The following is a 14,265-nucleotide window of genomic DNA, read 5'->3' as shown; positions in this document are numbered from 1 at the left end:
TGACGTTTAAATAAACCTATTATATCTTCTTTTTGAAGACCAGCATTAAAACCTTGTGAGAGTAGTTGATACTCTGGTTGAAAACTCGACTTTGTGAAAATTATTAAATTATCATAATCTAAAAAGTTGGGAGTGAGGAGCATTTTTAAAAGTAAGCAGGTTTTTCCACATCCACTTGAACCAACTATGAGACATCTTAATGAATTTGGGAGATTTTTATGGTTGTTAAATTTTATCTTATTTTCCCAAATAGGTAAAAAATCATTCATTTATATATTTGAAAAACAGGTTATTTAATTTATTATTAGCTTTTTTAGAAACTCTATATTTTATCCTAAGTTCAGGTTTAATTTCAAGATAATCCATTATTTTATTTATACAATATCTTGTGTTGATATTTCCCTGAAAATTACATCCATGAATAATATACAACAACAATCCTTTGAACATTTCTCTTATACGTTCAGTTTCTTCCCTTGTAAGGAAAGGTGTGTTATCATCCTCATACTTTACATTCATTTCTCTAATCAATCTTGTAAAGTAATTCATTTTTGGTGTAAATCTAAAAGAATTATTTTCCTTTTTATATTTTTTATTATCATTAATTAGAAGATAATCACAGAATATACATTGTTTATAGGCTTTTGACTCTGTGTTTAATCCCCGTCTTTCACACGCAGGACAATTCTCAAATTTGTCATATGGAGAATCAGGAAAGTCTAGCATATTTATAAAGTAAAACTTTACTTAAACTGAAATTCATCTATACTTTCAGTTGTATATTACCATCGATATCGATATACTTTTTTTCATTATCAGATTCAACGACAACATTTTTTATATTAAAGGTAATTTTAAAATTATCGTTAACTACTATTGAACGAAATGTCATTTCACCTGATATATTAACATCCTTTATTTCATCAAGATTTACATCTTTAGGGTTGTTGAAAAAAATACAAATTTCTCCTTGCATATTACAGATGGTCTTATCTTTTCTTTCTAAAGCTTCATCCATAAGGTTTTTGTTCTTTAATACTTTTTCTTGTTTCATTGCTTTTTCTAGTTTTGAATATATTACTAGAAGGAGAGGAGAAACTTTTGTTAGAGATACTTTAATTGATGTTCTACCAGGTATACTAAAAGCCCTTCCACTGAAGGAAATTGAAGAACTCATATTATTTACCATAATAGTTTTTATCCAATAGTTGTTATATTTATCTTTGTTCAATTTTACATCCTTGACATATTTCTCAGTATCTTTAACAGATGAAGAGATTGATTGAAACTTGTCTTTTGTGTCTTGAAACATTGTATTTATTAAGTGAAAAAGTTGGAGGATAAAATGTTTTTAAGCACAGATTCACCTATAAATTAAACGAAATTTTCATCAAGAAAATTTTAGTTCAAGCAAAGTTTTATTCTATAAATATGGTGAATACAACGTACTGCGATGTTTGTAATCACGAATATAAACATTATAGAAAACACCTCCGAACCAACAAACACACATTTAATCTATTTCATCAAATATCTCCTCTTGAGTTGGAAAGAAAACATTGTGATATCTGTTCAAAGGATGTTTTGAAGAGTAGTTATAATCAACATCTTCAATCACAAAAACACAAGAAAAATGAGTTTAAAGTAAAGGGAGACTATTATATTAAAAACACTGATGAGGCATTTAAAGGGCATATAAAAATAAGGATTTTTCAATTTGGAGAACCCGGTCCATCATCAATAGCTGAATCAATTGAAATAGTGAAACCCGATGTTGAAAAATTTATTAAAAAGACATTAAAAGAAATAAAAACTTTAAAGTTTTATATGGGAGTGAAAATGAATATGAAAAGACAAGATGAAGAACAAACTCCTTATATGAGAACAGATCTTCATTTTATAACATCATTTCAAGATTTTTTGAATAGTGGGGTTTATGAAGAACTATCAAGACAAGAGGAGGATGTTGATAATACAGTGGTAGGAAGTGGATTCAATATTAAAAAAATCATCTTTTTAGATATACACATTCTAAAATCAAACCCTCTTAAAGCTTCTTCTTATATTGAATTACCAAAAGAAATAAAACTAAAGAAGGCAGTTGTTAATATTAAGAACAATGATAATAAATGTTTTCTCTGGTCTGTTCTTGCTCACTTACATCCACCAAAATGTAATTCAGAAAGAGTAAAACAATATATGAAATATGAGAATACCTTGGACATTAAAGATTTTAAATTCCCAATGCCACTAACAGATATTCCTAAATTTGAGAAAAAGAATAATCTTTCTATTAATGTATATGGATTAACGGATACAAACAAAGTTCAAATATTAAAAATTTCAAACAACTATAAAAATGAAGAAACACACATTGACCTTTTATATTTTAGTGTTGGAAAGAATTCACATTACACATACATCAATAATTTATCAAGATTAATCTCTTCTCAGGTATTCAGAACAGCAAACAAAATATATCCTTGTAAGCGATGTCTTAATTCATTTCATACAAAAGAACGATTAGAACAACATTCAAAATATTGTAGTAATCATAAATCAGCTGTAATTACAATGCCTAAACCTGGTGAAAAGATTTATTTTGAAGATTATAATAAATCTATCATGCACCCATTTGTGATATACGCTGATTTTGAATGTATCCTTAAAAAGATAAATACTGCTTCTCCTAATCCAAAAGAACCATATACAAATAAATATCAAAAACATATTCCTTGTGGTTTTTGTTATTATATCAAATCATCTGTTGGAGAAAAGTATAACAAACTTGAACATTATCGTGGAAAAAATGCTTCACAAGAGTTTGTAAAACGATTAGAAAAGGATTGTATAAGACTCACTAAATTAATGAAAGAAACAAATGAACCGATGAAATTAACCAAAGAAGAAAAATTAGAATTTAGAATGAACAATATCTGTCATATTTGTGAGGGGGAAATTAAGGAGTTTAAAGTTAGAGACCATTGTCATCTTACTGGTAAATATAGAGGTCCCGCTCATTCCTGTTGTAATCTTAATTATAAATTACCTTCTTTTATTCCAGTCTTTCTTCACAACAGCGCCAACTATGATACACATCTATTTATAAATGAACTTTCAAAAACACCAGGGAATATTTCTGCTATAACAAACACAAGTCAAAAGTATATTTCATTTTCAAAAATGATATTCACAAAACCTATAACTCGTATTAGGTTTTTAGATTCTTACAAGTTTATGGGAACACCACTAGCCTACCTCGCATCAAATCTAAGCTCCACAGACTCTTTTCCAAATCTTAATTCATTCTTTCCAAAAGAGGAAATTCTCACTAAAGAGGAAATTCAGATTAAAGATGAAATTCTGATTAAAGAAGGAATTCTTACGAGAGAGGAAATTCAAACAAGGAATGAAATTCAAAGTAAAGAGAAAATTCTTACAAGTAAGGGAATTTATCCTTATGATTATATGGATTCATTTATGAGATTTAAAGAAACACAACTTCCTTCAAAAGAAAGTTTCTATAATAACCTTTATGAAGAAGAGATAAGTGATAAGGAATATAAACACGCACAAGAAATATGGAAAATATTTAAGATAAAGAACCTTGGAGAATATCACGATTTATATCTAAAAACAGATGTTTTATTGTTAGCTGATGTGTTTGAAGCTTTTAGATCACTCTGTCATAATAAAAATTGTTATGGGTTAGATCCTGCCCACTATTTCACAGCTCCTGGTTTAGCTTGGAGTGCAATGTTGAAAATGACAAAACAAGATATAGATTTAATCAGTGATGTGGATATGCTTTTGATGATTGAGAAGTCCAAGAGAGGTGGAATATCACAAGTATGTTCAAAAGATATGCTAAAGCAAATAATAAATATCTCCCAAATTATGATAGTGAAAAAGATAGTAATTATTTGATGTATTTTGATGCTAATAATTTGTATGGATGGGCAATGTCTCAATCTCTACCTTATGGTAAATTAGAGTGGGTGGAAGAAAAGAATTATGAAAAGGCTTTGATGAATATTGTTATTTCTTCTCAAGAGGAATTGAATGACGAAGAAGAAGGTTATTATTTTGAAGTTCATTTGAGGTACCCGAGTGATCTTCATAATAAGCATAAAGATCTTCCTTTTGCATGTGAGAAAGAAACTCCAAAGAAAGAATGGTTAAGTGATTATCATAAAAGTTTTAATATTAAAGGTAAATCAACAGAAAAGTTATTAACAACATTCTATGATAAAGAGGGATATGTTTTGCATCAGAGAAGCTTAAAACAGTTTTTGAGAGAAGGATTGAGAGTAGCTAAAATTCATAGAGTTTTAAAATTTAAACAAAGTCCTTGGGTGAAAAAGTATATTCAATTCAATACAGATATGAGAGCAAATACAAAAGTAAAATTTGAAGGGGACTTTTATAAATTAATGAATAATGCTGTATTTGGAAAGACTATGGAAAATGTTAGAAACAGGCAAAACATTAGATTCGCAACATCTTGGAAAGAAGCTTCGAGATTGATAAATAAACCAAGTTTTGAGAGAGAAGAGGTTTTTTCAGAGAACTTTTCTGCAATTCATATGAAAAAGGAAAGTATTGTAATGGATAAACCAATTTATATTGGAACAGCAGTTCTTGATTTATCAAAGATATTGATGTATGATTATTTGTATAATGACTTAAAGAAAGAGTATGGTGAAAATGTTTCATTGTTGTATATGGATACTGATAGTTTTATCCTAGATATAAAAACTGATGATGTTTATGAAGATATGAAGAAAAATATTGGAGTATATGATACAAGTAATTTCAGCAAGAAGAGTGAGTTATTTTCCAAAAAGAATGAAAAGGTTATTGGTAAGTTTAAGGATGAGTTGGGTGGAAAAGTAATGAGTGAGTTTATTGGATTGAGAGCAAAGGCATATGCTTATAAGTATGGTGAACAGATTGATAAGAGGTTAAAGGGAATAAAGAAATATGTAATAAAGAAATCAATAACTTTTAGAAATTATTATAATTGTTTGATGAATAAGAAAGAAGAATATAGGAAAATGAATACAATAAGAAGTTATAAACATAACATATATAGTGAAGAAGTAAATAAAAAGGCATTAGGAGCCTTTGATGATAAGAGATTTATTTTAGATAATGGAATAGATTGTGTTCCATATGGATATTGTATGATAGAGTGTATAAAATAGATTATGTTTTAACGATGGGAAGATGGGTTAGGGTTTTTAAGGGCTACCGCCGCGTTTTTTCACAATATATAAATGGTTAAACCAAGTATTAATCAAACTAAAGAGTGGAGAAAATCTCAGTCTTGGTATATAAATGGAAAACATAATGAATGTGAAAAATATCAAATAAGTCTTATTGAAAAAATAACTAAAACAAAGGTAAATAAAACAAATAAGCGAATTAATTTAAAAACTAGTAAGTTAGAGGATGTAAAGAAAAAAATGAATATCCTTGAATGGACTGAAAACTTTGATGGTTATCAATTGAACAATGAAAAAACAATTTACTATAATCTCAAAATGATATGTGGCTCAGGAGGTGGTCAAACAAGAGCATTAAGAGAAGTTTATCATTTCGTAATGGCACAAAAGGGGTATCTTAAAAAATATAAAGATTCAAATGTTTTGTTTGTCAATATTTTAGATGGGGATTATTGTGCAAAGAAAATTAAACTATTGAAGGAATTTGAGAATGAACAAATCTTTATAGGTTCAATGAGTGAGCTGTTCAACCCCCAGGTGTTCAATTCAATGAGGTTCAACCTCCAAGTTAAAAGGGGAGACAAATAAATATACCTTGGGATAAAAAGGGGATTTATTTTTAGGGAAAAAAAATATAAATCGCTGAAAATCCCCCATTCATTTACATGGGGAAAAGTGAGCCAGAATCAGTATTCTTACCCTACTGTCCGCCCATTATGGGTGGAGCCACGCCCAAAAAACGTGTTTTTAGGGGGTAGCCGATTTCAATTTGCATCTTCTCCTCGGGATTTTGTCAAATCTGACGGGTTTCGGTATTTGGTTAGCCCAATGGCATCTGCATAGCCCCACGGAGATCGATTTGTCATTTTCGTCCCAAGGTCAAGGTCACAAGGTCACGAACTTAGAAAATTGCGATTTTGACATTAAAAAAAATTCTTCTCCGAGGGGTTTGTCGAATCTGGCAGGGGTTTCAGTATTTGGTTAGCCCAATGGCACCTGCTTAGCCCCACAGAGCTCGATTTTTCATTTTCGTCCCAAGGTCAAGGCCACAAGGTCACGAACTTAGAAGATTGTGAATTGTGTTTTTCGGGGGTAGCCAATTTCAATTTGCATCTTCTCCAAGGGGGTTTGTCGAATCTGGCAGGGGTTTCGGTATTTGGTTAGCCCAATGGCACAAGCATTGCCCCACGGAGCTCGATTTTTCATTTTCTTCCCACGGTCAAGGTTACAAGGTCACGAACTTAGAAAATTGAGATTTTGACATAAAAATTCATCTTCTCCGAGGGGCTTGTCGAATCTGGCAGAGGTTTCGGTATTTGGTTAGCCCAATGGCACCTGCATAGCCCCACGGAGTTCGATTTTTCATTTTAGTCCCAAGGTCAAGGTCACAAGGTCATGAACATAGAAAATTTCGAATTTTGACATAAAAATCAGACGACCGCCAAAACCTTGAGAGCTAGGATGACAAAATTTTATAAGCATAATCTTGAGGTCATTCCCCACCTAAAGTCTTGAAACCATTTTGCTCTATCTCGAACACCTTGCCCGTGGCGCCCCCTACAAGTTTGTTTTTACGCTGATTTCATCAAAGTATGGATATATAATCCGAGGAGTGCGAAATGCCATATAGCCTATATGACGTTATATTGTTCCTGGAATGTTCCAGAGGAAGTTTTGCACCAAAGGTCATAATCCTTGACCGTTGACCTTTAAAGTTCACAAAGGTCAAATTTTCAAAGTTGTGGGAATCGAACCGGGTTTTAGACCTTCTTCGACGAACTAACTCCAATAAGCTATAGCACGTATCCTGTTTCTTTATTTTAATGTCCACAACATTGTTTTATGACCTTTAAAGGTTATGCAAAGGTCAAATTTTGAAAGTTGTTGAACGAAACCGGGTTTTCAACATTTTGCAGCTAATAATCAGTCACTCGTACCACATTATGTTGATCATTTTTATAACTTGGTCAAACATTATCACATTGTCTCATCCTTGACTTCTGAAACCATCTACGTCGTCAAATACGGCTCATGAACCATCGTCGTCTTCAGACTTGTTCTTGTTATATTTGCTTTTTGTAAATGGCATGGATATGTTTTATTCAATGTTTTACATGCTATAGACCTAAATTGTCATTATTTGAATCTCAAACTCCACGAACCTGACTCGGTGGTGTCATGGTTTGACTGTGAGGTCGATGGTTCAAACCCAGGAACATACCAAATACTTAAAAATATACATACCGCTTCCATGCTTGTTGCTCAGCAATGAAAAAAAGAATAGAACATGGCCAAATAACCATAGGTTAGAATACAGAGTGCAAGCTTTAAGGGCTCTCAGGGCCTCCTACTGCGTCAAGTTCCTTGTAAGGGAACTCGTATTAATTATTATTATCATCATCATCATCATCATTACACCGTGCACCTGAAGAGAAAGGCGGGGTTGAGGAATTGGTTCATTTCTGGCTGTCCGTCCATCTGTGAATGTCAGTTTGTAATCGAGGAACAACTTATTTAAATCAAAAGTTTTATTTTGAACACGAATTGGAACATGAATATAAAGACGAGCGTTTCGTTTTACCTGCATTTGTCTCGATCGTGTGTGCGCTGAGAAGAGTGAGATTGTATTTTTTAATCTGTCTGCCTGCCTGGTAGTCAAACAAAATTGAAAATCATTCCAAGTAGGAAACTTACTGTTTTTAAGGATGTCATAAAGGACACAAACAACAGGTATGAAGAACTAATATAACATGTTAGAAAGGGTGGTGTCATAGACAATGCAGCAATGGTGGCAAACTTCCGGAATTTATTTATTTATACGACTTTTACAATCTTTATTTTATTTTAATTGAATTATATACTTGAACACTGTAGAACACAAATTGCCTTCTTTTCACTTCCAAGACACTCCAGTTTTTCAGTACTTGGACATGTTCTATAGGTCAGGCCAGGTCAGGCAAGCGAGCATGCGCCAGAGCAGCACGTCGCTGCATCCTCTTTCCATCGGTACTCCAGGGTTCTCCATCTGGCCTACCCCATCTCCTTGAGATGCTGATCAACCTGCTACAACCACAAGGCACGTGGTCGGCCCATTGGCCTCCTCCACTCACGAGACTCCCTCGCTGAGAGAATCTGGTGAGCAGGATCAGCGTCAGGAAAATTAGCCACATGTCCATACAGCCGCAGCTGACGCTCATGGACTACGCAGGTAACAAATCTCATTTGAGTCTCTCTCAACAACCGCTCGTTGGACACAAAGTCCGACCAGCGATAGCCAAGGATTCTCCGAAGAGACCTGGGACCAAAGGAATCAAATCTCCGTCTCAGATCCCTGGTCAGAGTCCAAGTCTCACATCCATAGAGCAAGACTGGAAGCATCAAGAACCTAAAGACTCGGATTTTCGGCCTCCATCACAGGTACCGGCAGCGCCACATCCCCTTATCCAGTGAATCCATGACTCCCCAGGCCCGACCCAGACGTCTATTGACCTCTGACTCACAGCCAGCAGCGACATGAATATCACTGCCAAGGTAAGTTAATCTCTCCATGACCTCAACATCCTCATCACAAACAGGCACAGACAGGACAGCAGCATTCAAAATGTCATTGAAAGCCTGGATCTTAGTTTTGACCCAGGAAACCCGTAATGCCAGTGGCTCCGACTCCTCATTCAGCACCTCGAGGGCCCCCGAAGGGATATCTGGAGTCTCCGCAAAGATGACTGCATCATCTGCGAAATCAAGGTCAGAGATCTTGCTATTCCCCAATGATGCACCACAGCTTGATCTCTCTGGTGTCTTCCTCAGAATCCAGTCCATACAAGTGCTAAAAAGTGTGGGGGCCAGTACACACCCCTGACGAACTCCAGTAACAACTGGAAATGTCAGAGATGGTACCACCACATCTCACAGCACTCTCAGTACCAGAGTAGAGTTCAGACATCAGATCGATCAGTTTTGGTGGCACCCCACAAAGAACAAGAATCCTCCAGAGGGGATCCTGATTCACTGAATCAAACGCTTCACAGAGATCAACATAGGCTGCAAGCAGCCCCTGCCGAAACTCTCGTCTGCATTCAGTGAGGACACGAAGTGCAAGGATACGGTCAATCGTTGACCTCTTTGGTGTAAAGCCTGACTGCTCTGGACGCTGGTGCTCAAGCAGATGGTGGCGAACCCTATCAAGATTATCCGAGCAAAGACCTTGCCCGGCACTGAGAGCAGCGTCACCCCTCGGTAGTTGTTGCAGTCTTGGCGATCACCCTTCCCTTTCCAGAGAGGGGCAACAAGGCCCCTCTTCCAGTCAGTTGGGATGATGCCTGTGTTCTTGGCAGAGCACAGAACTGCATACAACGACACGAGTGCAGCATTTCCACCAGCCTTGAGAAGTTCAGCATAGATGCCACAGATTCCTGGAGCTTTACCCCCATTTCAATAGAGTTTTATAGAGTGGTCTGTAAGAGTGGTTGGCGTATAAGATTGTTTCAATCGCGCTCAACTTCTGGATCATGTTTTTTTTTAACCATCTTTAAAAGGGTTATTTTATTTAAATTGAAGTATACACCTGAACACTGCGTGGGGTATCGTGCTCTCTGAACTCTGGTTGTTCTGTCCTCCAATTACACTCCTTATTAAAGGAAGTCTCAGTTGTTGCTCTATGTTGTGTTGCTTGCTATTTACTCGATATGAATGCCCAATAAAATAGGTCACAAAATTCCACCCCTCTCCACACCCCCCCCCCAAATCCTTGAGCGATTAAGTAATCAAATTTCTTTGAACCATCATCAAATGGGTTTTCCGACACACCCAGCTTGCAAGCCCAAGGCAAACATTCTTTGTCGAGCAGGTTGTGCAGCATTTGTATACAAGTGAAATAATTTGCAAACACGACAAATCCCTATAAAAGGACGCAGTGCGAGGCATTACCTTTGTGGTACCTCATTGCAGGTATATCGACTGATTAGTTCGTACACGATGTGGACCGCTCACCTGCTCTCAGCGCTCCTTGCGCTCACCCTTTGTGACTTGAGCCTTCAGGTACGAAATCTTGTTCATACTTATTACACCCGTACGACTCTGGTAAGAGTTCAAACCAACCTGTGCTTTTGTCACGACAACTCGACAGTGATTTCATTTATTTATTTGTTTGAAAAAAAATAAAATGTTTGTCGTTCAATACTCTTTGTTCACATGTCTGTTCAACATTGAGCTGATGAACTGGCAGGTGGTATACCTGCAGGTGCTCAGTAATGTCTCAATGCTCAGTAATGCTCAGTAATGCAGGTGCTCAGTAAAATACTCAATGAAAGTAATGTCTCATTTCAACCTCTGTTTGATTTTTTTTTTTTGTGTGTTTCTTTGTTTTGCAGATTTCATTGAGCTGTAAGTATTACTCTATTTCAGCAATGGTCTGTGCCGGTTTACGGGTGTGCACATCTTTGTGAAACTCATCATTGAAATGGTGTCTATTAAAAACAATTAAATATATTTACACGTCATATAATGTTGACTTTTATCGTCTATTTGTTTCGCCTCTCATCACGTTGCAAAAGCGACAGGATAAGTCCGAAAATGACGACACTGGATGGTTTTTGTAATATTGTAGTTTAAATGAGTTTCGAAACGACAAAATGACGCATCTTTCACAGACCCAGGGTTGATCAATATGTCAGTGGCCTTATAAGGGGAGGTATAAACGGCAGATAAAGCAGTATCATCAAGTGTGCCCGATTGTAAGAGGCGTTTCAAGGTGTCATCTACTTATTACGTACGCAACGATGGCGATGGTGGGGGTTTGGTCACTGCCCCACCAACGGCCCGTACATGCCCCTTCTCTCCCACGATCTCTTCCCAAACTTATTTCCATTGTTTGCCCACTCTGCTCACCTGATGGTTCCTGTCTCCAGGTACCTGCTTCTCTTCCTTTTCTCAAATCTTAATCATCTCAATTTGGCACACCTCTCCATATGTACGAAATAAATGTATCAACCCACATCTGCCTCTCATTGTGGTTGGAATAAAGGGGTGTGAAGAGTGAAAACCCATTCATTTGGCCGTAAGAGGGTAGTAGTAGTAATAATAGTAGTAGTAGTAGTGTGTAGCTTGCCCTTTTTATCTGAAGGCCGTTCACATGAACAACGTAAGCTATCTCGTCAGTCTGTTTATAGTTCATGGACCGCAACCACACCATGAGATAGCAAGCGGTGTAACCTGGTGTCACGGAACCTCCAAGAAGACCAGACCACTTGCTACCCGCAGTACAGGCAGGAATTTGTAATTGGTTCAAGATTCCGGAGATAGCTCGCCTACTCTTCACGGAGGAAAAAAAGTTTGGTGGGTTCTTTAACATCCACCATCTTATGCTAGCAAGATGGGACAGCCGTCTTAACGTCGTTCCGATGGACGGTGCACGCAGTGATGCATCGGCCTGCATGCGAAACACCAGGATGGCGGTTTATCGGTGCGCTGAGATTCGAGCCCAGGTGACGCAGCTCAGAGCATCGTGTCGTGGTTAATGCTACACATGTGTCTGTCAAGGAACTGTAAACTTTGATGTAACAGATTGCTCTGGCAGAGAGCAACTACTGTACTTTTGTTACTTTGTCATGGAAAACTTGGTGCAGTTAATTCATTAACTCGCCCTGTTTGTATTGCAGCCGAGTTTGTCTGTCCCACTGGTGCCGCTGGCAAGTTTGCAGACCCCGGAGACCCACTGTCGTATTACAACTGCAGTTCTGGAATAGCAAGAAAACGTTTCTGCCCAGTCGGTGAAAGCTTCGACTTCAATCTCCATCAATGTGCCCCCTTCGGCAGCAACGGCGAGTGCAGCGGGCAGGCGAACGGTGCCCTGATCCCCCACGCACTCAAAAACAAGTTCTACAAATGCTTCGGCGACGTCGCTTACCAAATCACCTGCCCAACAACCCTCGTGTTCAACCCCGCCAACAACGTGTGCGACTGGAACAAAGAGCCCGTTGATCCTGTGGCCGTTTGCGCCGGAACTCCCGACGGGGCAATCCCCGACAACGCAGATCCCACCAAATTCTACGACTGCATCAACGGAAATGAGGTTCCTGGCGACTGTCCTTCCGGCATGAGCTTCGATCCAACGATCAAAGAGTGCGCCGCTTTGAACAACATCATTTGCAGTAGTCTGAACACCGGCGACTTGGTCGCTCACGCCGATGAAAATCGATTCTACAAATGCGCACACGGAGTGGCCTACCAGATCACCTGCACTGCACCCCTGATCTTCAAATGCAGCATTTGCGACTGGGTCTGGTCTGAAAGAGAGTGCAACCCCATTTCCGTCCAGCAAAATCCTTGCGAAGGGGAAACAACCGGCAGGAAGGTCGCCAATTCTGTCGATCCGAAGTCGTACTTTCTCTGCAACGACGGCAACTCCGTCGCCGTCACGTGTCCGGCCGGGCACTCCTTTGACACCCACTGCCAGTGTTGCTCGGTACTAAGAAAAGTGTGCGCCGACTTGCCTGACAACACAATGGTGCAAGATCCCATAGATCCCCAAAAATTCTTCGTGTGTGTCCAGAATGTCGGCTTTCAGCGTACTTGCCCGGGAAACCTAGTTTTTGACGCCAACATCGGCGTTTGCAAATGGCCCGAGGAGTAGTCGTCGTCGGCGTATGTAATGTGAAATAAAATGTACTCGCATGTGTGCTAACGCCTAACAAGTGTAATAATAACCCCGCGTAAAGTTCGAGCGTTCGCACGGCAAGAGTTCGTGTTCGCAATTCCAAATCGACTCCATCCCTCTTTGGCGAATGTGAACGTGACCTTTGGAAAACGGCGACTCGAACTTCATTCTCATGCTTCGTCTCCTTCATAAAGCAATACCGACAACTCGTTGGGATTTCCTTCCTTCTCCACTCATGCCTCTAACACACTTTGTTCTTCACCTGTACGTGGACTCCCAAACTTCCTGTCTCACCTGAATATATATATATATATATATATATATATATATATATATATATGTATATATATATACATACACATCATCCTTTGTTTAAAATCCTGTCCAATAATCAATCGGGTTATCCTGTAATTGAATGTCATCAATAAAGCTTGCTTGTTGCATTATCGATGTGTTTTACTCTTGTTTTTTTGTGACGTCCACACTCGATGAGGGGTGGGGTGGTGGAGGGGTGAAGGGATGGTTGGAATTTCCAGGTGGTGAAGACTTAGGATCGGTTGTATTGCACAAGGGGTGAGGGTGAGGGTCGGTTTGATGTTGGGAGAGATTCGACCACCATTTTTAAAAATTATATTAATATGCGAAGCCATATTTTGTGGACGTATCTCCTCCGAAACTGCAGGATGGATTGTCGCCACTTTCGGCATGTGGGTGGTCAGTGGTCTAATGTACATCATGGTCTATGTGAGATCGCGCCAGACGAACAGGTTTGGGAATTTTTGGCGATTTTCTAATTTTTACATTCGTTTGCATGACGACGTTTAATGTCACCGCTGAGGCGTAATGGTCATTCGCTGACGTCATTACGTCTGTCGTCGACAGACCATCACCCGCTGAGAGACGTAATGCCACTCCGAGAAAGCAGCGTCTGCAACGTAAAACCCTCTTCTGCACGTGCTGACGACCTCAGAAGGTGCGTTTGACACAAAAAAAAAATGTAACAAGAAACATTGTATATAAAGAAATTCGATAAATCACATTGTGAACACCGGATATATTGACGTCATAAAGCGGAGCGCGCATTTGCCTTGTGTACGTTGGAAGCGCTGCCCATGAAGCAGAAGCCGTGATGCTCGACCCGTCATGCGTGCAGAACACGAAACTCCGGAGAAATCAAGCACGTGGGGTCGGCTTGAGGAAAGAAGAGGAAGAGGCAGATCTTGTAACTCTTGTACCAGATGGATGGGATAAAAGCTGCAACCAAGCTGTCTCTGCCAGATCTTTGGGAAGCAGAGCAGGATAAGGATGTTGGAAGTATGAATCTGAGGGTGAAAGTCACCACAAGTCAGCGATGACTTGACGGAACTAGATAAGTATTTATCA

The 14,265-nt window shown here is 38.3% G+C and overlaps 1 protein-coding gene across 1 annotated transcript; it reads left to right on the top strand.

Annotated features, from left to right (window-relative positions):
• The first annotated feature begins 10,022 nt into the window (after positions 1-10,022).
• LOC147009818 (uncharacterized) lies at positions 10,023-13,330 on the top strand. Its single transcript, XM_085861150.1, has 3 exons — positions 10,023-10,265; positions 10,598-10,610; positions 11,885-13,330. Exons 1-3 carry the CDS (start codon positions 10,203-10,205, stop codon positions 12,856-12,858), a joined length of 1,050 nt encoding a protein of 349 aa, XP_085717276.1. The 5' UTR covers positions 10,023-10,202; the 3' UTR covers positions 12,859-13,330.
• Positions 13,331-14,265: the final 935 nt, after the last annotated feature.

Source organism: Eptatretus burgeri, chromosome 17, assembly GCF_056783735.1.
Source record: "Eptatretus burgeri isolate ZD-2024b chromosome 17, Ebu_testis_v1, whole genome shotgun sequence".
Taxonomy (NCBI): Eukaryota; Metazoa; Chordata; class Myxini; order Myxiniformes; family Myxinidae; genus Eptatretus; species Eptatretus burgeri.
The sequence above is the reverse complement of the archived record's forward strand: the minus strand, read 5'-3'. Positions and strand labels throughout refer to the sequence as shown.